Genomic DNA, 23271 nt, shown 5'->3' with positions numbered 1-23271 from the left:
CCAGTCACCACCTAAGTGCAATTACCAAAAAGAGATGTATCAAAATTTAACCTAAACGTTTGCTTACTTTCTAGATTTTACTTAGCCTTTAACAGCCACCTCTTCCTACACACCAGAACCCAATTTTATGCTTTTATTCCAATGTACATATTGTCTGAGCTCAGTGGGGTTACTGCAATATTCTTCAAGCCCCTCCAAATAGTGAAGTGTCTTCTCTGCAGCAACATGTTTGTTCCTCAGCTTTGTTGTGTGTTTCTTGGGATAGATACTCAAGTGTTGAATTTTCAAAGTCCATTATGTATTAATACAGGAGCTACAAGACAGTCTGGATAAGGTTTTGATAAAAGCTGGATCTGACCCGATTGATAGCCCGCACTCACACACACTTCTAGTCTGCTTGACAGGTAAGTCTAAAAATATGGCTGACTTCCATGAGGGGCAAGAATAGGTCATTATATGTCAATACAGTGATCTATACATTTATGCAAACACAGTAAACTCGGACCTGAGTATAAACAAAAGAATACTTAAACACCTATTAATAAAGGCCAGCAACTGGCTAGTAGATTAATCTTGCTTGCAAAGTTCTAGCCCAGGAATTAAGTTTTACCACTTATCAAACACCTGAAAAGAGAGCTTGGTAAGTTTCACAGCTGTCAAAAGACCAGCTTTCAAAACATTTGAAGTATAAAAGACCACTTCATTAAGCATGTTGATCTAGTTCCTACTGTTTATGAATCAATAAAATATTTGGATGCGACTGTCTTGAAGTAAAAATACTGAGATGCTGAAACAATGCTTATGCCAAAAGGGTTATTAATGCAGTGTAAACAATGCACCTGATCTGAACAATTCTGGATCTTTCAAATTCAGTTTATAAAATCTTTATTGTACATTTAAACCTGGGGGGGGGGGGAGAGAAGAAAGAACAAAGCATTTCAGTTTATATAGTTTATTTGACAAGCTTCTGATAGACCATCATCATCATCTTCTCTTGTTACCTTTGCAGGATAATTTAGTCTCTGTAAAAGGAGGGTGGAAAAAAGTCAGCCCTGTAATATCTTTGCAATGGAATGTAGTCATCTTATTTTACATTGCAGGATAAGGGCCTTTAGAAAAGTAACAATTAGTCCTGTGCAGAAAAAGGCCACAGCAAGATCAGGGCTTCAGACACTCTATTCTTTAGAAATGCTATGAACAATTATTAAACCATAAGATGAGAAGCAACTGCTTTGTTAGCCAGCTAAGTAAGATTATCAGAATATTCAAGCCGTATAAAGACCAAGGATAGCAGATGTCTTGTTTTAGTTAAATTCTGCTTTGTTTTAAATACATACTGCTCAGGCTGCTTTTAAAAAGTTGCTCCAGTAGCTATAGCAGAGGGTTGGGTTTGCTCTGCACCAGCTACCACAACAAAGCACATTCATTTAAGTAGCCTTGGTACTGAAATGAGAACAAACAGCAGGACTTAAAGTATGTTTGATGGCCTTTTAGTTAAGTCTCATCAGTCCACTTGAGAGACTTCTTGCTGGTATTAAGATAGAAATTGACTGCTTTATAATTGTAACTTCTATCAGTGAAACAAACATACTGCTTTGTAATTTGAGATACATTCTGATAAATATTTTTGTCATTTAAGCAGTAGTAAAAACACTCATCCCATTATATTAGTTATTAATGAAATGTAAAGGACAATTTTTGAGAAGTCACAATTTTTCTATTATGAGAGATTAAAAGAAATCTACATTTTCAGTGTTACTCTAAGCATTAGAGTCTTTGTTTATGGTAGGTTACATGAGTTCCTTGTTATTTGGGTCTTCCACACAGCAGAGGTGTGGGTGAGGCCACAGGGAACATGTCCACAAAAACTGGCAGTTGATACCATATGCAAAAACAGAGTGTTCCCTTAAAATTAAAAAAAACTGTGTTAAAACTTACTTGTCCTGACTTTGAACATAAGGCCACAGCATGATAAAATGTTAAAGTCATTTCATTAAGATTAATTCTTAGAGAAAAGCCAAATCACCAGCATAGCAGAACGCCAAACATTTAAGAAGTTATACCTGTTATTTCCATTTGCCAGCTCACTGAAACAAGAAAACAGAAAGTCAGTAAATGCTTAAGAAAAAACAAAAACACCACCCACAAATTACAGTCATTATTACACATAGTCATGTTACGCTAGAAAATCCAACCTGTTTGGTGTGAGTGTGTCCTAAAGAGTGCTAATGGCACTGTTGGGTTTCATGCTTATTTTCAGTAACTTTCCTAAAAAGCCCATATAGCTAATCAAAGCCAAACTTGTCAAAGATACAATCAGATATAACTTTGAATACAAACAATCAAAGGGGAAAGGAGGTAACTAAAGTGTCCATTTTTACATGCTTTATTTCTTGAGTGCATCTGCACTTAAAAGCAAACACCAGGGTTTACATACCTGGTAGGATTAGGTATAGCAAAATAAGGTTACGGCAGGCTTAAAACCATGATCCTGCAAGCCCTCCACATTCAGAGCTACTGCAGTCAACTAGAGTGCCACATATAAAGGACTTACAAGACTTGTGTATTGCCACGGCCCAAATAACGTTTAATATTTATTTATTCCAATAGCAAACAATATGCTAGGTGCTGTCCATATATAAAAGCAGCTCCTATCATGGACAGCTAATAAGAATACAAGTAACAGAAATAAAAGGTGGAGTGTGTAAGAAAAAGGAATATCACAAAAGACTTTCAAAATTGTAATAGAAGAAATGGATCTTGGAGGGTTCTGCAGAAGGATAGTGGCTGCAAAAGAGTGGGACAAATTTCTTGGAGGGGGAAAGGAGAGTTACGGCTGAATGCCAACTCCTTAAAAAATAGTCAAAGGTGTGATGAGGCAGGGTGATAAGGCTTCTTACCAGAGTCTTCTGCACTTTATTAGTTACAAACATCAGGGGACCAATTTTCACAATTATAAACTGAGTATTTCCACAGATGGCTAGTTAGGCCATTCATGTGTTTGAATGTGAGTGCTAATTTACATATGTTATAAAAAATCAAGCTAATATCTTTAAACATAATGAAAGCTGTCAATGTAAAAAAAGCACTCAAATCAGATACAAGAGAGTGGTTAATGCAGTTTAACTATAAGGGTAGCTTTTTGGTACCCAGAGATGGGGTAGATTTATGTGCCGTAAGGAGCAGTAAAAATAGCCATGTGACAATGCAAGGAAAGGCACATTGCTATTAAGATTTTAGATGTTCAGAGGTTATGTGTACAACTGTCAAGACACGAAAAGTGAGGAGTTAAGTGACCATCAAGGGAAAGCAGGCTACGTTGTCAGTTACTTAGCTTTCTGCCTTAGTCACGTAGAAACAAGAGTACGGCCATGTCTACATTAGCACTTATGTCAGCAAAACTTTTTTCACACCCTTGAGTAACGTAAGTTTTAGCAGCATAATTGCTTGTGTGCACACAAGCAATGTTGGCAGGAGATGCTTTCCCACCAACACAGCTACCGCCACTTGTTTAGCTGATTTTATGAAGTCAACAGGAGAGCTCTCTCCCATCGGCATAACACGGCTACACGAGCGATCTTACAGTAGCACAGCTGTATTGGTACAGCTGTACAAGCTTATAGCAGTAAGTATAGACATGGTCTGAAAGACTTGAAGTGAAGATGGCACAGCCTTCCCCTAACTCCAGGCAACAGTTGCCATCCACATATAGATGCACCAGAGCCAACAGTATCAGCTGTAAGTTTACAATAGTGGATGCAACTTACCCCATTTTCAAGGGGTAAACTCCATATCTGCAAATGGCAGTTTTCCCCCGTGCAGCCACACCAGTGTCCGATCACCAAAGTCTGAAACCTAGACTATTTCCCAGTGTAAACAAGGCCTTACAATGGATGTATAAAGGTATAGCCCAAAAAAACACAGACGCCCCAATTCAAACAATCAAAAGTGAGAGAAAGTGGTATGGTATGAACCCTACGTTCACAACAAGAAGGGCTAACGAAAGTAATTCAATGTGTATATGATTTACTTCATATATAATATATTTCAGATATACTTCACACACTTCAGACATGCATTTTCAAAATGGAAATGTAAAGTATATACAAAGGCAAAGAACGGATTTAGCAACAACTCTATTTCCATGCAAGTTAAGACTATTACAAGTGACGAGACTTAATCAGAAATAGAGTTTCCTTTAGTTACCAATGCACCTATAGTAATTAATGTTTCAATTATAGTGATTATTCCGCTCTGCTTTTTGTTCCTCCTAAGAACTCTGCAGCCAAATGAAGATGTGGACATCTACTTCTCTACCCAATGCTTCATTTCTTGTTATTCCTTCATCCATAAGCCTCCTCAAAAGAAGTTATACAGAAATATCACAACACTTCAGTTTTTCTAGGAGTTAATTTAAAAGATTTATGTCTGTCTATTTCAGGGGTGGGCAAACTTTTTGGCCCGAGGGCCACATCTGGGTATGGAAATTGTATGGCAGGCCATGAATGCTCACGAAATTGGGAGTTCAGGGTGTGGGAGGGGGCTCCAGACTGGGACAGGGGGGTTTGAAGGCTCCAGCTGAGGGTATGGGCTCTGGGGTTGGGATGCGGGGTTTGGGATGCAGGAGGGTGTTCTGGGCTGAGACTGAAGAGCTCAGAGGGCAGGAGGGGGATCAGGGCTAGGACAGGAGGTCAGGAGTGCAGGCTCCAGGCAGCGCTTACCTCAAGTAACTCCCGGTAGCAGTGGCATGTTTCCCCCCCCCCCAGCTCCTACATGGAGGCACAGCCAGGCTGTTTTGCACACTGCCCCATCCTTAGGCACCTCCCCTGCAGCTCCCATTGGCGCGCAGTTCCTGGCCAATGGGAGCTGTGGGGGGAGTGCTTGAGGCAGGGGCAGCATGCAGTGCCCCTTAGCCCCCCCTACGCATAGGAGCTGGAAGTGGGACATGCCACTGCTTTGAGAGCCATGCAGAGCCATAGCATGAGTGGAAGCAGGGCAAGTCTTGGACCCTGCTCCCCAGCAGGAGCTCTAGGGCCAGCTTAAAACGTCTGAAGGGCCAGATGGGGCCCCCATCTATTTAAATTATGTAAACTTTAAGTAATATAGTACACTTCAAACCGATCCCTTAATTGAGAAGTCATTACATTATTTTGAGTAGAGTGTATGCATAACCACCGTGGGGCCTTGATCATGGCCTCTAGAGACACCATAGTAATAAAAATTGGCCATGTGTTTTATAAGTTAGAAAGACTAATCCATGTGGACTAGGCTGTTAAATTAGTCAGACCTAGATCCTTTAAGTCAGGGGTGCCCAACCTATGGCCCACTAGAGCATTCTGTAAGGCCCAGGGCCTGCTTCAACACTATATACTAAAGGCAGATTCATTAGCATTTTGCCATCATGTTTATATATTCTTAATTTAATGATGTGTTCTTTACTTTTTCCCCCCATTTTCTATCATTCTGACATAGATTTTATGCACTAATCTCTTGGTTTTTAACTAGGAAATACTGTACCTAACCTGTTTGGCCCTCACAAGGCGGTGCTTAGGTTTGTGTGGCCCTCCTGTATAGCTTAGTGGTTTTGAGTATTGGCCTGCTAAATCCAGGGTTCCGAGTTCAATCCTTGAGGGGGCCATTTAGGGATCTGGGGCAAAAATTGGGGATTGGTCCTGCTTTGAGCAGGAGGTTGGACTAGATGGCCCTCTTGAGGTCCCCTCCAACCCTGATATTCTATGAATAAGGTTGATCACTGCTGTTAAATGATGCCCCCTAGCCAATTTTTAACACTGGTCAACCTCAAATGAGAACAAAATCAGTCAAGAGAACAATTACTTCATTTCAAGGATTATACACCACATCACAGAACTATTCAGACAGGTAGCATATCTGTCAAAAGAGTAGCATTAAACTATTTTATCCTCTACTTGTCCTACCTAGACTGAGATGCATTATAAGTAGGGCCCTGTGTAAATCATGAGGTTTGGGGGTTTTGAGGAAACTCATGAGGGTAAATGGCAAAGTAGAGACTTTCACAGAGCTTGCAGGGAATGAATTTAGTCAGCAAATTTGATCAATGAGTATACAACAAATACACTGATTAAGCTTGCAGATTCAATTCATTCCGCCCTTGAAACTAAGTTTGCACACAAAGTGGTGAGGTAATATCTTATTGGACCAACTTCTGTTGGTTAAAGACATGCTTTCAAACTACAAACCACTAAGAGCTCTTGTTAAATTGCCTTCATCTTTACTATTATGCAGTTAATATTTGCAGGGCTTCATCTTTATTAACCAGCATATTACAGTGTTTAAACAAAAAGAATGGCTTAAATCCAGAAAAGCATGGTGCATTTGTGGTAAGCACAAGTTACACATGCAGCTGTATTTTTTTAATCAATACACCGGACCCTTTCTAGAACACAGGATTTGGTATCCATACGCAATACCATGTTAAAATGAATTGTAATTAAAATAATTAAATTGGGGATCCATGGCCATGACCGCATTATATGCGAATTTGTGCTCTATAGATGCGCGTTCTAGAGAGGGTTCGTTGTATGCAGTTTTTAAAAAAAACTGGGCCAATGTTTCTCTCTTCATGCCTCAATACATACTGTTGAGGCATTATCCTTCACCCCATTTATTGGTATTTCATAACAATATGCACAAGAGCTTGTCAAGATCCACTGGGTGTATTTGGATGAGCAGTGTCAGAAAACCAGATTTCACTTCTGCACTAGTTTTAAGTTAGCCACCCTCTGTTTCTGTAGCAGTATTTGGACTGTAGCAGAATACTGTCTACTGAAGGGCAGAAATGAATTCAGGTTCAAAGTGAGAGCATAGGCATGCAAAGCAATACACAAGGTGTTTCTATTAAACACGTCTCAAGCATGTAAGTGATGCATAATTCATACAGCCACCACCACATCCATGCTCACTCAGTACCTGCTAGTCACTTCACTTCTGTTGAAGAATTCCAAGAAAGAAAGAAAGGTTAAAGTAAAGAAAGGTTACTAAGAGATTCAAGAAAGGATATTTGGTTATTTATAGCATTTTAGCAACTACAACTATTTACCAGAAAAATCAGCTTTTTCTATTACCCACCACCTTCACTCTACCTCCAAAACAGTGCAAAAATCAGATTTTACAGTTTTTAAGTATGCTTAGTATATTTTGCACCTCTCAAATCCCTTGAGTACCACTGATCTGTCTTTAAGCTTTCATTTCTACACTGTACCTCAGTTTTTCATTCTGCTTGAGAACATCCCAAGACCCCCTCCAACCTTCACATCAGGATGGCTTGCCCTCCCCTCTGAGGGATGACACAGCTCCCACCAGAAGTCGAGCATCAGTAACTGACTAGGTAGAAGAGACCAGCAGTGCCAGATAAACATCCTACCTCCCCATAGCCTGCAGAGGTGGAGGGCACTGCCTCAAACACATGACTCCTAACTCTAAAGTTCCTTTGTGGGAGGGAGCATATTACAATACCAGCAGCCCACCAGGCTGGCTGGAGTTCTCTATCATGTTGGGGGGAATCTAATGAACAAAACTCAAGTCCGGGGAGAACTTAAAGTTTTATTGTCCATCATCAGAGTTATCTAGTAATTCAAGTGAGGTATCCATACGTTGATGGGAACAAAGTACAGTTTTTACAAGACTTAAAAAAGAAACAGAATACATACCACTTAAATCTTCACATTAAGCTACCTACCAAACAGCAACCAGGAGAGCAAAACTACATTAGAAACTCAGAGTTACAAACATCTTGGGAACGGAGGCTGTTCATTACTCTGAAATGTTCATAACTCTAAACAAAACATTAGGGCTGTTCTTCCAAAAGCTTGTAACTGAACATTGATTTAATGCAGTATTGAAACTTTACTATGCAGAAGAAAAAAACCTGCGCTTTCCTTTTTGTAAGTACTTCATATTTAACACAGTATTTGGTGTGGGGGTTTTTTGGTCTCTGTTCCTGCCTGATTTCATACTTCTAGTTCAAAACGATGCGTGTGGTTGACTGGTCAGTTTGTAACACTGAGGTTCTACTGTAAACTACTGAGTTAAAACTACACAGGATCTCATAAGTTAACTTCTGTTATCCAGTAGGAAAGGTAAAAAAATTAAAGAAAATATTATTTTGTTGAGGAAGAAAACTGTCTAGCAAAGAAACTAAAATCCAGCATCTATGCTCTAGCCTGCAGGTTTCCATCATACCTTCTTGCCAGCACCAACGTTTGCCTTGGCTGTGCCCCTGACTTTCTTCATTCTGTTCTTACGCTCCTTCCGCTGTTTTCTCGAAGTCTTCTTCTTTTCATACAAGCCATGCTAGTAGTAAGAGAATTATGCCCACAATTATTAAAGTAAACTCAATATCTAAAAAGTGTTTCTATATTAAATATTTCAAATGCTTTAATAACTAAAAGTATTATTACTAATGTAAGCCCTAAAAAGTTATTTAAAAGTTCTGTAGGCAACCGCTAATATAAAAGTGAGGCAACTTTATGTGCTGAAAGTGTAGAGAGGAAGTGGAGTATATTTTTAAGAACATATATACTACGCATGCTCATCCCATGATCTTGTGCCCCTTCCATTAACCATTACATTGTACTGCTAAAACCCACAGCTGATCATAAATCATTTCATCCTCCTTCATCTGCATTACAACAAAAAGCTTGTTTCCACGCTGTAAATTCATGAATATAGAGAAGGGATTTCTATTTATAGATCTCATTTTTGTACCAATAGTTTAACTTTGCTGCAATGTTTTAAGTTTTGGACCCTAACTATATGCAAGATACCTTTTAGAACAAACAGCAACCTTCTTAGCACTGTAAAAACTGCAAGCAAGAAACTTACCCTGGCCAGTCTGTGCTTTGGTTCATTCTTCTTTGCATAGTCCAGGGAATCATAAATCATGCCAAAGCCTGTTGTCTTGCCACCACCAAAATGGGTTCTGAAGCCAAAGACGAAAATTACATCTGGCGTTGTTTTGTACATTTTTGCCAGCTTTTCCCTGATTTCAGTTTTGGGAACTGTGGCCTTTCCAGGATGAAGAACATCAATGACCTACAGATGCAAGTTTTTCCCGTTAGAAATATCCGTACTTTATAATAGTATAAAGATATTCCATACATAACGATGATATCTAAACAGCCTTATAACAGCTAATAAGGAAAATATCACTACCCACACTTGGCATCTAAATTAACACACATCACAGCAACAACGGAGGCCAGCAGTTCCTATTTGATGTACATCTCACTATATAGAGACTCAAGCAAAAATTAAAGAGTCAAAGATCAAGTTAAAGCTACTATCATTGAAGAGTTCTCATAAGCTCTCCGCCCCTATTATTCTCCCCATATCACTCACAGTAGCTTTGGCTACATCTTTAGAAGTAAAGTAAAGCAAAGCAATTAGTGGGCAGTTTAGTATTTTCAAGTTTTAACAAGGATCATAGAGAATACTTACGTCCTATTCCCTAACTAGAATCTTCGTGCACATCTAATGGTCTAGCAAATCATTACAAATTAATTTAAATGGCAACCATAGACAGCCTACCCACTAGGAAGCAGTATCTTGAAAAAAATCTACCCTATCTAGAAGTCTTTTAGCTAGGGTCATTCTAAAGAGTAAAAGTTACAAGCTTTAAAAATGAAAAATACAGTAATATAAAACACATAACCCAACATAAGCAGATACAGAAAACCAAGGTAGTACCCAATATATCTTACCATCTGCTTACGTTGAAGCAGTCTATTAGTCATGAACTTCCTGGTTCTGATGGTCACCGTGTCATTCTATAAGATAATTCAGAAAAACAATTAATATGCATTTAAGTTCTTCCATGAGCTTTCACACCATCTACACAATTCCTCAAATAACTCATCAGCTGGTTTGCAAAAACTGATTAAAAACCTGGTCTGAAACTCATGGCAAGATGCTGCTACAATACAACCCCAACCTGTGCTAGGAGAGCTATTCCAAGGATGAAGAAAAAAAACTGTCATGATAATAGTTATGGAATTCATGCAGTTTGCAGCCCACAGAATAGAAGATTTTTTATATAAATAAAGAATGAATGGATTCAAAACAATAGGGACTTTATTTCCTGTTACAGCTGTGGTCAAAAGTGGGAGGTCAAAAGTGGGAGGTGGGGATTGGTTTACACGGAAGTACATTCAACAAAGGGGGAAGCTTTGCATCAAGGACAAACACACACAACTGTCACACCATGGCCTGGTCAATCATGAAACTGTTTTTCAAAGCCTCTCTGATGCACAGTGCACCTCCGTGTGCTCTTCTAATTGCCCTGGTGTCTGGCTGCTCAAAATTGGTCACCAGGCAATTTGCCTCAATCTCACCCCACCATAAATGTCTCCTCCTTACTCTCATAGATATTATGTCCACTCGCTGTCCAACACTGAGCATCCACCAATATGCAATATTATTTGTCAAAAAATGGGAAACTGGACCTGGGTTATGGGGCACTAACTGGGATGCAAGTCATGTTTGTAACATGACCAGTTCAGATTTGACCCATCTGTAAATCAAGAATTTTTTGTACCAAAGTCTAATTTAAACCTCGTGTGTAAAGCGAATACAATCCCTAAATATGAAAGGAAAGTGCATCCACCAGTTACACGGCAACACTTGGCGTGAAGCCTGTGGACAAACATGCCTCGGCAGCAGAAGCTGGCTACTAACTCCTATGCTAGGGTGCAAAGGGAAACCATCACTTGCCTGAGCACACCCGGCCGCTGTAATTGTGCCCAGTTCCAGCCCCCGGGAAGCGCTGGGTTTGGGGCAGAGCCGCAGCGGAAGGCGAAATGGGACTGAATGCACGTGCAGGGGCGATGCGCAGAGCCCAGGGCGGCTCCAGCCGAGCTGCTAGCGGGCGGCTTGTCACATTCCCGCCCCCCCCACGCACACACACACGCCGCGCCGGCCAGGCTGGGGAAAGCCCGCAGCCGCGCCGGAAAGAGCCGAGCAGTGCGGGGAGCCAGAGCCCAGCGCTGCCTGGGGAGCTCAGGGAGTCGCATCCCAGAGGCCTGGGGGGGGGGGGAAGGGAGGGAGGGGGCGCGGTGAAGAGGCCCCACCACTACCCTGACTCCCGCCCGGGCTCCCCAATGCCCGCGCAGGCGCCCCAACCAATGGGCCCGGAGAGGCCACAGGGTCCCGCGAGCCCCGCGGCAGCAGGATGGCAGCGGCGCAAGGCGGATAGAAACGGGCCGCTCTGCGGACACTCACCATCTCGGCGGTTAGCTCTACTCCAAGGGAGCGAGGAAAGGAAGAAGGACCCCGCCGCAGCCAACCATATCCCGGCGCCCGGGGGCTTAGTGAGGGGGCGGAGCAGAACGCGAAGGCGCCCTATCAGAGCCTGAGTAAAAGTGCAGGAGAGAGGCGACTTGCCCAGCGCCTGACTGAAAATACACGGTTGGGGCATCCTGCTTGGCCGGACTTTGCCAACCTGGGGGCTGGAGGGGGAAGAAACGTAATCATTTATTCATTTATGTTGGATGCAGTGGTGATTATAAACAGGAAATTCTCGGAGTTTCCACGCCCCCCCCGCATTATATTATACATTCCCCATTAAAGTATTAGTTATTTCTTATTTAATTGTATTATGGTAGCACCAACAAGCCCCAGTCATGGACCAGGACCCCACCGTGCAGAGCACTGTACAAACACACACCAAAAAGATTGTCAAGTACAGGGAGGTAGGTGATGGAACCTTGCAGTATTGTTTTTTCTCTGAAAGACACGTGATAATACACTCTGAGTTTACATATCCATTTTCTGCACAACCTGAAAACCTTTACTCAGTTAAATAATAATTATTGTAGAAAAAATTACTTCATTCAATAAGAGTTAGGCACTGTGTAAACTAGGGTATTGGTTTTGTTCCATATGTCCTGACTTATTCCACCATCGGGTGGTGGGGGCCCTTGGAGCTTCAAACCGGGCCCCAGCAGCTGCTGCGGGCACTGTGGAAACTCCACAGCTCCCCATTTTGTCACACATATTTTAGTAAAAGTCACGGACAGGTCACAGGCTTTTGTGAATTTTTCTTTATAGCCCTGTCCGTGACTTTTACTAAAAACATGTGTGACAAAATCTTAGCTTTAACCATTACATATAATTATGTAGGCATACCATTGGCTATTAGTGGCATTTTAAACACCATTGATGAGACCTTCTCAGAGCAACTAAGTATGTGAGTTGGGAGGGGGAGAGAGGAATTATGAGAGACTGTACTAAGCAGAAATGGTAAATAAGTTATTTGGAAGGAGTGCACTGGCGGTAGGTGATGGGGGTTATTCTGGGGTGCTCCATTTGAGCAACAATGTTGTGGGTTATTCTCGGGGCTGCACTAGAGGGAGATGCGGAAGTTATTGGGGAAAGCACTGGGGATGTTGGGGGTTATCCTGGGAGATGCACTAGAGAGGGTTTGGGGAGTTATCCTGGGGAATGCGGATACATTAGAGGGGTGTGTTGAGGATTATCTTGGGGAATGCAGTAGGGGGCCGTTGGGGATTATTCTGGGGCCTGCACTGCGAGGGGTGCTGTGGGTTTTCCTTGGGCTGCACTAGGGATTGAGGTGAGGTGAGGGGATTGTTTCGGGGTCTACAGTAGTTGACCCCATCGCAGCCCGCCCCGAGCGGCCTGGGCGGGGCTGCCCCTTTTAGCCGGCAGGTGTCGCTGCAGGGAGCGGCCGCAGCGCTGCGACTCGCTCTGTGCCGGTCCCCAGCTCCCCGCGCGGCTCTGGCGGTGGGCGGGGCGAGGAGGAGGAGGACGCTGAGCAGCCGGTGCCGTGAGTTCTGCAGTGCGGCGCGGCGCGCGGCCCCGGCTCCCCACTCCCCTCCGTGCGGGCAGCGCCCCGCGCCCCGCCGCCATCATGGTGAAGGAGCAGTTCAGGGAGACCGACGTGGCCAAGAAAATGTGAGTGGCGGGGGCTGTGCGGCCTTGGCGAGAGCCCCGCTGCCGGGGGCCCCTGTGCCCCTGAGGGGGAGAGTTGGTGGCGGGGGTCTGTGCCCCTGGAGGGGATGCTGGATTGGGGGGCGGTGTCCAGCCTTGGGGTCAGACCCAGATAGGAGCGGGGCCCTGTGCCCCTGGGGCTGGGGGGGGGAGGCTGGATGAGAGGCTGAATGAGGGGGTTCAGCCCCAGGGACGTGGGTCAGACCCAAGGAGGGGACCCCGCTGGGATGGAAGGATTCAACCCCCCCCCCCCCAGCGATTCCGGGGGAGTGTTTAGGTGACGGAGGGGAGTCAGCCCACCTGCAAATACAATCTGCAAATACAGATTTATGTCTGGACGCTCTCTAAAGGGCACCTGTCTTTGTGCTCCAAGTACATTTGACAGTGCTTAAGAAATACAGCAACATTAATGCATAATTGAAAGAAACCAGCCCCCACAATGGAGACGTGGTTAATCTCGTTAACTTTTGTGTTTTATATCTGTATTTTAAAAAAAGTTGATCATATCGGGTACCTAACAGTGTTGGTACATTGGTATACGTGTCTAGTCTGACATTGGGATCAGCTTCATGAAAGTTAGAATCAGCTCTCCTGACCCTTTGGTTCTTGTTGACCATGGTGGTTTCTAAATTATTTTATATAATGTATCTGCACTTAATCTGGTTTATAGAGGTGGTCTTCTTTAGTTAGAAAAGAAACCAAACACTGGTTGACGTAACATTTCTTTTGTCACTCCTTCTGTGACAGATAATGTTAGCTAATGGGAAAGGCTAAGGGTTTTATCTAAAATTGACTATAGTATCAGTTTAATGTAAAACCTCCTTCTTTGGAAGCGGAATTCAGCTGCTTTTGCAATGGAATAGATGGACTCAATCTAATCAACCTTTCCCTTTTCTAACTGTTAGAATCCCCCCCATGTTTCCTGCAAGCTAACCTTATATGGACTTGGTAATTCCTTTTCACTAATACTGCTGGAAAAAGCTAGTATTTAGTGTCTGCATTTGGAGTATATCCATGTGATAAACTCTGTAGCAGTGGTCCCCAAAGTTTTTCTGTCCCCCCCGCACCAGTAATGGAATCTGTCCCCCACCCCACAGGAGCTGCAGTCCAGGGCTGGGGCTGCGGTTGGAGCAGGGCCTGGAGCCGGGGCAGTTGCAGAGCCATGACAGGATGAGCGGGAGCCCAAACTTATGCCCAAATAAATCTGTTGGTCTTTAAGGTGCCACCGGACTTCTTGTTTTTGTTTTTTTAAATAATTATTAGCTGTAATGCAAAAATCTAATACGTAGATTCATGCTTTTTTCCCAGAGAGGGAAGTATAATTTTGCTTTGGCTTTATTGTAACTCAGATCGGCTTCTTGTGTATCTTTTTTAAAATCAAGTTTTGTAATTTTTCCCTTTGCTAGAAGCCACATCTGCTTTGGCATGAAATCTCCAGAAGAGATGCGCCAGCAAGCTCACATTCAGGTGGTTAGTAAGAACTTGTATAGCCAGGACAACCACCACGCTCCACTGCAGTATGGAGTGCTGGACCATCGTATGGTAAGGATCCTATTTCCTGTTGTTGTTGGGTTTTTTTTTAGTGGAAATATTTTTAATGCGTATGAACAATGCTGAAATGAAAACTGAATTCCACTATACAGCCACAGCACAGGTGTGCCTATGGAATGTTCAGCTTAAACTACATGAGCTGAAGAGAAATAAGGTAATTATGTGTCCTTGGCTCTTCTGCTGAAATTGCCAGTTGCAATGGTGTCTTGTGATACAAGCAGCTCTTTAATTGGAACGTGACTTGTGCCATCAACCATTTCACACTGTTGGACAGATCAGTCTGACTCGCTTTTGAGGTTGAACACACATTTCTCCTCATGCTTTTCACATGACCATAAAATAGCTACCCTCGCTGGGTATGTCTGCCCTGTATCTGGGGGCGGGGGCGTGATTTGTTGCTTGTGTAGACAGCAGCATGGGTTTCAGCATGTGCTGTCACTGCAAGTATGTACTCAAGGGGATCAGGTGGGGTTGTGCAAGCTGCATTGAAACCCATGCTGGTGTGTCCTCACTCTGCCGTTAGCGAGCTAACTACATTAAAGCCAGTGTGGGTACAGCTACACAAGCTGCAAATCACATTAGCTGTAGTGTGGACATACAGTTAGTACCACGTCACTATAGTAGTCTTTCCAGGTGAATAGGGCTGAATGAATTAACAGCACTTGCATCAGCAGGAGCAATGCAAGATGCTCTGTTTCTATGGGGATTGGGTTTTGAGTATGATGCTTTCAGAGTGTTACCAGCTCTTACTGACTGAGAACAAGTGTTCAGAGTTGAAATAATCTAGAAGTCTTTCATGCGAGTGTACAGTGTACTGTCCACAGGCATGCTGACTAATTTAAGAGCAGCTGTGGTAGCTTCTTTTGTTTCCCACAATTTGGTAATTGTTGCTATAATGTTTTTGTGTCCTTTTCAAAGGGTACCAGTGAAAAGGACCGTCCATGTGAAACCTGTGGGAAGAATCTAGCTGACTGTTTAGGGCATTATGGCTACATTGACTTGGAGCTGCCGTGTTTCCATGTTGGGTACTTTAAAGCTGTCATAGGCATCTTACAGGTAAAATAATTTTCCTTAATTGCGAGAGACAGCAATTATTATACCCAGCCTAAGGAGGGGGAAGAGGTCAGAAAAGCTAAAATGTCACTTCATTTGGATTATCCGTCTGGGACCATGAAAGAGATGGTGGTGGTTTATGCAGAACACTTTATATTGTATGGCTTTATGTATTACATCAGGATTCTATCAAAGGGGAAGGGTTAGTAAACATAAGAATGGCCATTCTGGGTCGGACCAAAGGTCCATCTAGCTCCGTATCCTGTCTTCCGACAGCGGCCAATGCCAGGTGTCCCAGAGGGAATGAATAGAACACGTAATGATCAAGTGATCCATTTCCTGTCGCCCATTCCTAACTTCTGGCAAACAGAGGCTAGGGATGCCATCCCTGCCAATCCTGGCTAATAGCCACTGATAGACAAGTTCATGGAGGATAGTTCTTGTTCCTTTTGAACCCTATTATAGTCTTGGCCTTCACAACATCCTTTGGCAAGGAATTCCACAAACTGGCTGTGAGGTGTGTGAAGAAACCTGCTGCCTATTAATTTCATTTGATGACCCCTAGTTCTTGTCTTATGAGAAGGAGTAAATAACCCTTCTTTATTTACTTTCTCCACACCAGTCATGATTTTATAGACCTCTGTCATATCCCCCCTTAGTCATCTTTTTTCCAAGCTGAAAAGTCCCAGTCTTATTAATCTCTCCTCATATGGTAGCCATTCCATATCCCTAATAATTTTTGTTGCCCTTTTCTGAATCTTTTCCAATTCCAATATATCTTTTTTGAGATGGGGTGACCACATCTGCACGCAGTAATGAAGATGTGGGTGCACCGTGGATTTATACAGAGGAAATATGTTATTCGTGGCCACGTAAAATGCATCACGGCCTGCGCGTCTCCCCCTGTGAAATAGTCTTTTGTGTGCTTTTACACTATACTATATAGAGTTGATGGGGGACACCAGCGTTTCTCATATTGGGGTCCTGACCCAAAAGAGACTTGCAGGGGGTCACAAGGTTATTTTAGGGGGCTCGTGGTGTTGCTACCCTCACTTCTGCAGTGCCTTCAGAGCTGGCTGGCCAGAGAGTGGCAACTGTTGGCTGGGTGTCCAGCTGTGAAGGCAGTGCCCCGCCAGCAGTAGTGTAGAAGTAAGGGTGACAATACCATACTATGCCACCCTTACTTCTGCGCTGCTGTCTTCAGAGCTGGGTGGCCAGGGAGTGGTGGCTGCTGACTGAGGACCCAGCTCTGCAGTCAGCAGCAGAGACATAAGGGTGGCAGTACCATACCATGGCATCCTTACTTCTGCGCTCCTGCTGGCGGCAACTCTGCCTTCAGAGCTGGGCTCCCAACCAGCAGCCACCCATCTCTGAAAGCTATGCTGCCGCCAGCAGCAGTGTGAAGTAAAGATGCCATGGTATAGTCCTGTTGCAGTACTGCAACCACCTCCACAATAACCTTGCCCCACCCCACCCCACCCCCATAACTCCTTTTGGGTCAGGACCCCTACAATTACAACACCACGAAATTTCAGATTTAAATAGCTGAAATCATGACATTTATGATTTTTAAAATCACATGACCATGAAATTGACCAAATGGACTGTGAATTTGGTAGGGCCCTACTTATTATCTTTCTTAATGATTCCCAACATTGTTTGCTTTTTTGACTGCCAGTGCACGTTGAGTGGATGTTTTCAGAGAACTATCCACAGTGACTCCAAGATTTATTTAAGTGGTAACAGCTAATTTAGACCCCATTATTTTGTATGTATAGTTGGGATTATGTTTTCCAATGTGCATTACTTTGCAATTATCAACATTGAATTTCATCTGCTATTTTGTTGCCCAGTCACCCAGTTTTGAGAGATCCTTTTGTAGCTGTTCTCAGTCTGCTTTGGGCTTAACTATCTTGAGTAGTTTTGTATCATCTGCAAATTTTGCCACCTCACTGTTATATCCCATTTTCCAGATCATTTGTGAATATATTGAATAGGACTGGGCCCAGTACAGACTCCTGGGGGACACCACTATTTACCTCTCTCCATTCTGAAAACTGACCATTTATTTCCACCCTTTGTTTCCTATCTTTTAACCAGTTACCAATCCATGAGAGGACCTTCCCTCGTGTCCCATGACAGCTTACTTTGCTTAAGAGCCTTTGGTGAGGGACCTTGTCAAAGGCTTTTTGAAAATCTAAGTACGCTATATCCACTGGATCCCCGTTGTCCAAATGCTTGTTGACACTCTCAAAGAATTCTAGTAGATTGGTGAGGTTGATTTCCCTTTCGAAAAAACAGGTTGACTCTTCCCCAACAAATTATATTCATCTGTGTGTCTGACAATTTTGTTCTTTGCTATGGTTTCAACCAGTTTGCCCAGTACTGAAGTCACACTTTGTGGCCTGTAATTGCCGACGTCACTTCTGGAGCCCTTTTTAAAAATTGGCATCACACTAGCTGTTCTCCAGTCATTTGGTATAGAAGCTGATTTAAATGATAGGTTACAAACCACAGTTGTTAGTTCTGCATTTTCACATTTGAATTCCTTCAGAACTCTTTGGTGAATATCATCTGGTCTTGGGGACTTATTACTGTTTAGTTGAGCAACTCGTTCCAAAATCTCCTCGAATGACACCTCAATCTGGGACAGTTCCTCAGACTTGTCACCTAAAAAGAATGGCTCAAGTTTGGGAATCTCCCTCACATCCTCAGCCGTGAAGACCGATGCAAAGAATTCATTTAGTTTCTCCCAATGGCCTTATCATCCTTGAGTGCTCCTTTACAATCTCAGTCGTCTTGTGGCCCTACTGGTTGTTTAGCAGGCTTTCTGCTTTTGATGACTTTGGTTAGCTGTTCTTCAAATTCTCTTTTGGCCTTCCTAATTATATTTTTACACTTCATTTGCCAGAATTTATGCTCCTTTCTATTTTCATCATTAGGATTTAACTTCTACTTTTTAAAGGATGCCTTTTTTGTCTCTCAGTGCTTCATTTACTTTGTTTAGCCATGATGGCATTTTTTTTTCCGTTCTCTTATGCTGTTTTTTTAATTTGGGGTATACGTTTAAGTTGAGCCTCTATTATGATGTCTTTAAAAAGTTTCCATGCAGCTTGCAGGGATTTCACTTTTGGTACTGTACTTTTTATTTTTTGTTTAACTAACTTCCTCATTTTTGTGTAGTCCCCCTTTCTGAAATTAAATGCTACACTGCTGTAGTGTTTTGCCACCATAGGGATATTAAATTTTAATATATTATGATCACTATTACCAAGTGGTCCAGCTACGTTCACCTCTTGGACCATTCAGGATTAAATCAAGAATTGCCTCTCCTCTCATGGGTTCCAGGACTAGCTGCTCCAAGAAGCAGTCATTTAGTGTGTCAAGAAACTTTATCTCTGCATCGTGTCCGGAGGTGACATGTACCCAGTTGTTGAAATCCCCCATTATTATTGAGGGTTTTTTTATTTTTATAGCCTCCCTAATCTCCCTGAGCATTTCACGGTCACTGTCACCATCTTGGTCAGGTGGTCAGTAATGTATCCCTGATATTCTTATTATTAGAGCAAGCAATTACTATCCATAGAGATTCTATGGTACAGTTTGGTTCATTTAAGATTTTTACTTCATTTGATTCTACGCTTTCTTTCACATATGGTGCTACTCCCCCACCAGCACGACCTGTTCTGTCCTTCCGATATATTTTGTACCCTGGTATTACTGTGTCCCATTGATTATCCTCATTGCACCAAGTTTCTGTGATGCCTATTATATCAATAACCTCATTTAATATGAGGCACTCTAGTTCACCCATTTTATTATTTAGATTTATAGCATTTGTATGTAAGCACTTTAAAAACTTGTCACTTTTTAGCTATCTGCCATTACATGATGTAATTGAATGGGACTCTTTTTCATTTGACTGCTTCTTATCCGATCCTACCTGTATTTTATCATCTTCTATCCTCTCCTCCTTACTAGGAGATAGAGAATCTCCCTTCATAGATACTCCCCAAAGGAATATCTCTGTCCAAACCACGTGCTCCTTCACATCTGTCAGCTTTCCCCCAGCCCTTAGTTTAAAAACTGCTCTACGATCTTTTTAATTTTAAGTGTCAGCAATCTGGTTCCATTTTGATTCCGGTGGAGCCCATCCTTCCTGTATAGGCTACCCCTTTCCCAAAAGTTTCCCCACTTCCGAATAAATCTAAACCTCTCATCCACGCATTGAGACCCTGCAGTTCTGCCTGTCTAACTAGCCCTGTGCATGGAACTGGAAGCATTCCACAGAATGCTACCCTGGAGGTCCTAGACTTCACTCTCTTACCTAGCAGCCTAAATTTGGCCTCTAGGACCTCTAAGTACCAGTGATCTAAGTACCAGATTTGCAATGCTAATAGTCACCTCATTCCAAGTTGCAAAATTTATTCCAAGTTTGTCTTTAGTGATGCCAGTAAACCTAAGTTGTCTCTTTGCATGGATATTTAATTTCCTGCTGAACTTTTCTTAAGAAGAGCAAAGATTTGTCCTGTTGGCCAGAGTTTCCCAACTTGCTCATATTTGTTGGGCAGTGTACTGTGTAATAATTGGGTTCCCCCACTAAGGCAGTAGTATTTCATTCATGAAACTCCATGTGTGTGAAGAACTGTGGTATCCCTTATCATAATTTGTCCCTAATGACATTTATTTCTCATTAACAAAAGAACAATCAATTGTTTATGTTTAAGATGATCTGCAAGACCTGTTGCCGTATCCTGTTGTCTTCAGAGGAGAGGAAACAGTTTTTGGATTATCTGAAGAGGCCTGGTCTGACCTACCTGCAGAAACGGGGATTGAAAAAGAAAGTCTCTGAAAAATGCAGAAAGAAAAACACCTGTCCTTATTGTGGTGCTTTCAATGGTGAGTGTGGAAATTAGCAGATGGTGGTTGGTATTTAGCATGACTCTTTTTTTTTTTTTTTCACTAGTGCCCAGCCCGTGAAGAGCATCACAATGTTGTGTTGTCTTTTCATCATTCAACAATCATTGATGTTTTTTCTAGATCTTAACATATAGCTGACACATAAACATAGGCTAAAAATCAAAAACCCTCTTGAGTGTACTAGACAATTGTTCAAAGCTTTGTTACAAGGAGTGGCGTGAATGTACCTGATGATTATCCTCTTCCTGCAAATATGAGGATTGATAGGTCAAAATTGGGACTAACTGAAGATCCTGTTGTTCATAATTGTGCTTAATCATCTTTGTGAAGAGTAATATGCTATTGACCATTTCCTGCAGTCATGAGTTAGACAAATCAGTAATACTTAGCATATAAGTGTTCCAGATGGAGTTGCGATAATTGCGGATCATACTGATATTTGATTGTTTGGTCAGTTATTGGCCAGAAAACCTTATGTGATAGACTTTTTGATTCTTTTAGAAAAAAATGAATTGTGATTACTCTTACTCATTATTTTGTGTTAACATTGCTGTTAACTATTTTGTTAATATTGCTATAGTATTATAGCTTTGCAATTTTATAGTGACAATCTGGATTAGAATAGTCAGCGTACATATTCTCTTTAATGTAATGTGTCCAGCAACCCTCACTATTTGCATTGTGGTAATAACTGAAGGTCTCACTTAGAGGACTGGGCTTGATAATACTAGGAACTGTACAAATGCATAGGAAGGCAGAGATTTAATAAGAGCACTCCAATCCATGCATTTAGTTCTGTATTTTTTTGTCATGAATGCATTCATGTTTGTGAATGTGTTACCAGTAGTGGCAGCTACAAGACATTAAAATCATGTTTTTGTGACTATCTTTTTTTTTTAAATTTCACTTCAGATCCAGTATGGTTTTTGGAAGCTAATATTTCATGACTGTCTAAAGTTAGAAGTTACTTACATGAATTAAAAGCTATGTCTCTAAGCCAAGCTTTCAGATGATACAAAGCTCTCTGAGGACCTGCTAAAACCAAGGCTTTTAAAAGTTGTTTTGGAAATAACTTGGGAAGGGAGGGAGCAAGGTAGTAATCAGAATGTGATTTTTATTTCTTTAAGGTCTAGTGTGTCTCAGCTTTCTAGGGTAGAAATGAATACCCTGTGCTATTGGAAAAACAAAATATTTGCTTTCCAGCAGTATAAAGCATTCAATTTCAGCCATAGCAGTTTATGCAATGTCAGACTTAATGTTATTACTAGTCCCTCATTTTAGCAGTATTTAAGTCCCACACCTTGTGCAAGTAAAAATCAGTCCCTGAAATTGTACTTAAACTCTAGAGCCTCTATTTTCCCATCTCTAAAAAGAAGGTAATATTTGCCTCAAGGGTGTTGTAAGGAATGTTTTTATAACATTTCAAAAACATCAGGCCATATTCTGGTTTCAGGTGTGTATATGTGGGGTTTCCTATATAAGTCAATATGTAGAGTCTGTTACAGTTTTTGAAGCTAGATATGGCCCTAAAAAAACCCTCAAAAACTTGAGGAAATCTTTTAAATTTCTTTGTGTTGTGTATTCTATCATCCAGAGACACAATACATTGCTACTCATCTTGCAGAACCACCTATTTCCTTTAACACATACACAGTAACAGGTTCTGAAAAGATGAAATGGTCATCAAATGAGCATCTCAATCTGCTGGACATGCAAAAACATTTTAAAAAGAAAAGAAAAACCGTATCTGCATTGTGAAGGTTTGGAGAGGTTAATTGAAGTGTTGGGGAAATAGGTTAATATGATGTCCTTTCCCTTGTGGGATCAAATGCTCATGAGTCAGAAGTAGAAATTGGCTTTTGGGGGGATTTCTTGTTCTTTGAACTTATTCCAGCTAATGCAGCATCTAACTGATTTGGTAGTTATTTTTGGTATTTTTCTGTTTTGTTTTCTAAATCAGTTTATCCACATTTTCGATGAGCGCGGTAGAACACAGTTTGAGAGGACTAGCTGGTTCAAGGACAAATAATGGTTATAATGTCCTGCACAGTTAGGTCACTGGCTAAAATCCACTCTGGGTTAGTAATGATCAAAAGTTACTATCTGAATGACTTATGAGTGAAATGAGTTGGTGCACTCTGGTCCAGTTCCTAGTGCAAGAGCATCTACGTTGCAAAAATCCTGTACCACTGTTGAGAAGAGATTGAATGGACACGTAGAATGAGCCACCCTCTCATCCTTAGAAGTAGTCCAGGTCACAGCTGAGGTGCACTGAACAGGCAACATGGGCAAACTTTCATTGCTGTGGCTGCTGCTCCTCCTGTTCTGTGAACAGAGGCATCTGGTATCTAAAGGTGACCAGAGCCAGCACCTTTCCCTACTACTACATTCACGAAAAAGTGTTCTTTAAAAATTTAGAAGAATAGCCCAAGAGTTGAGGTTTATTTAACAAAATTTGTCATCTTGTAGGTACTGTAAAGAAGTGTGGCTTATTGAAGATAATCCATGAGAAGTACAAGACCAATAAGAAAGTGGTGGATCCAATAGTATCAAGTTTTCTTCAGTCCTTTGAAACTGCCATAGAACATAACAAAGAAGTAGAATCCTTGCTGGGGAGAGCTCAGGTGAATTAGTGTGTCTACCAGTGCTTGTTTTGCCAGTGCTTGAATTTTCTGCTAATTTTGATGCATAAATTCCTGAATGATGAGCTGAAGTATTTAGTATAGGGGTAAAGGGTGGGTGCTGGTCCAGCCTTTGAATATG

General features: G+C 41.9%; 2 protein-coding genes across 3 annotated transcripts in view; one reads left to right on the top strand and one right to left on the bottom strand.

The window, feature by feature from the left end:
* Positions 1-936: 936 nt before the first annotated feature.
* On the bottom strand, positions 937-11371 carry RPS24 (ribosomal protein S24). Of its 2 annotated transcripts, XM_084633584.1 has the most exons (7): positions 11257-11371; positions 9741-9806; positions 8863-9072; positions 8221-8331; positions 6949-6966; positions 2064-2087; positions 937-1022 (listed from the first exon to the last, which is right to left on the bottom strand). In XM_084633584.1, exons 1-5 carry the CDS (start codon positions 11257-11259, stop codon positions 6961-6963), a joined length of 396 nt encoding a protein of 131 aa, XP_084489710.1. In that variant the 5' UTR covers positions 11260-11371; the 3' UTR covers positions 937-1022; positions 2064-2087; positions 6949-6960. The 2 variants fall into 2 exon arrangements, with proteins under 2 accessions (XP_084489710.1, XP_084489711.1); XM_084633585.1 differs by lacking the exon at positions 6949-6966.
* A 1417-nt stretch (positions 11372-12788) lies between these two features.
* The window catches only part of POLR3A (RNA polymerase III subunit A), a 50035-nt gene continuing 39552 nt past the window's right edge, over positions 12789-23271 (top strand). The window contains exons 1-5 of the mRNA XM_084633400.1: positions 12789-12948; positions 14391-14526; positions 15454-15591; positions 20316-20487; positions 22978-23132. Of these exons, the coding sequence (XP_084489526.1) occupies positions 12905-12948; positions 14391-14526; positions 15454-15591; positions 20316-20487; positions 22978-23132 (645 nt within the window). The 5' untranslated portion in view covers positions 12789-12904. The remainder of the gene's footprint in view (positions 12949-14390; positions 14527-15453; positions 15592-20315; positions 20488-22977; positions 23133-23271) is intronic.

The sequence above is a fragment of the Lepidochelys olivacea genome (genome assembly GCF_965140295.1).
Source record: "Lepidochelys olivacea isolate rLepOli2 genome assembly, chromosome: 7".
Taxonomy (NCBI): domain Eukaryota; kingdom Metazoa; phylum Chordata; order Testudines; family Cheloniidae; genus Lepidochelys; species Lepidochelys olivacea.
Note: the sequence above shows the minus strand (reverse complement) of the source record. Positions and strands in the feature narration are given on the sequence as shown.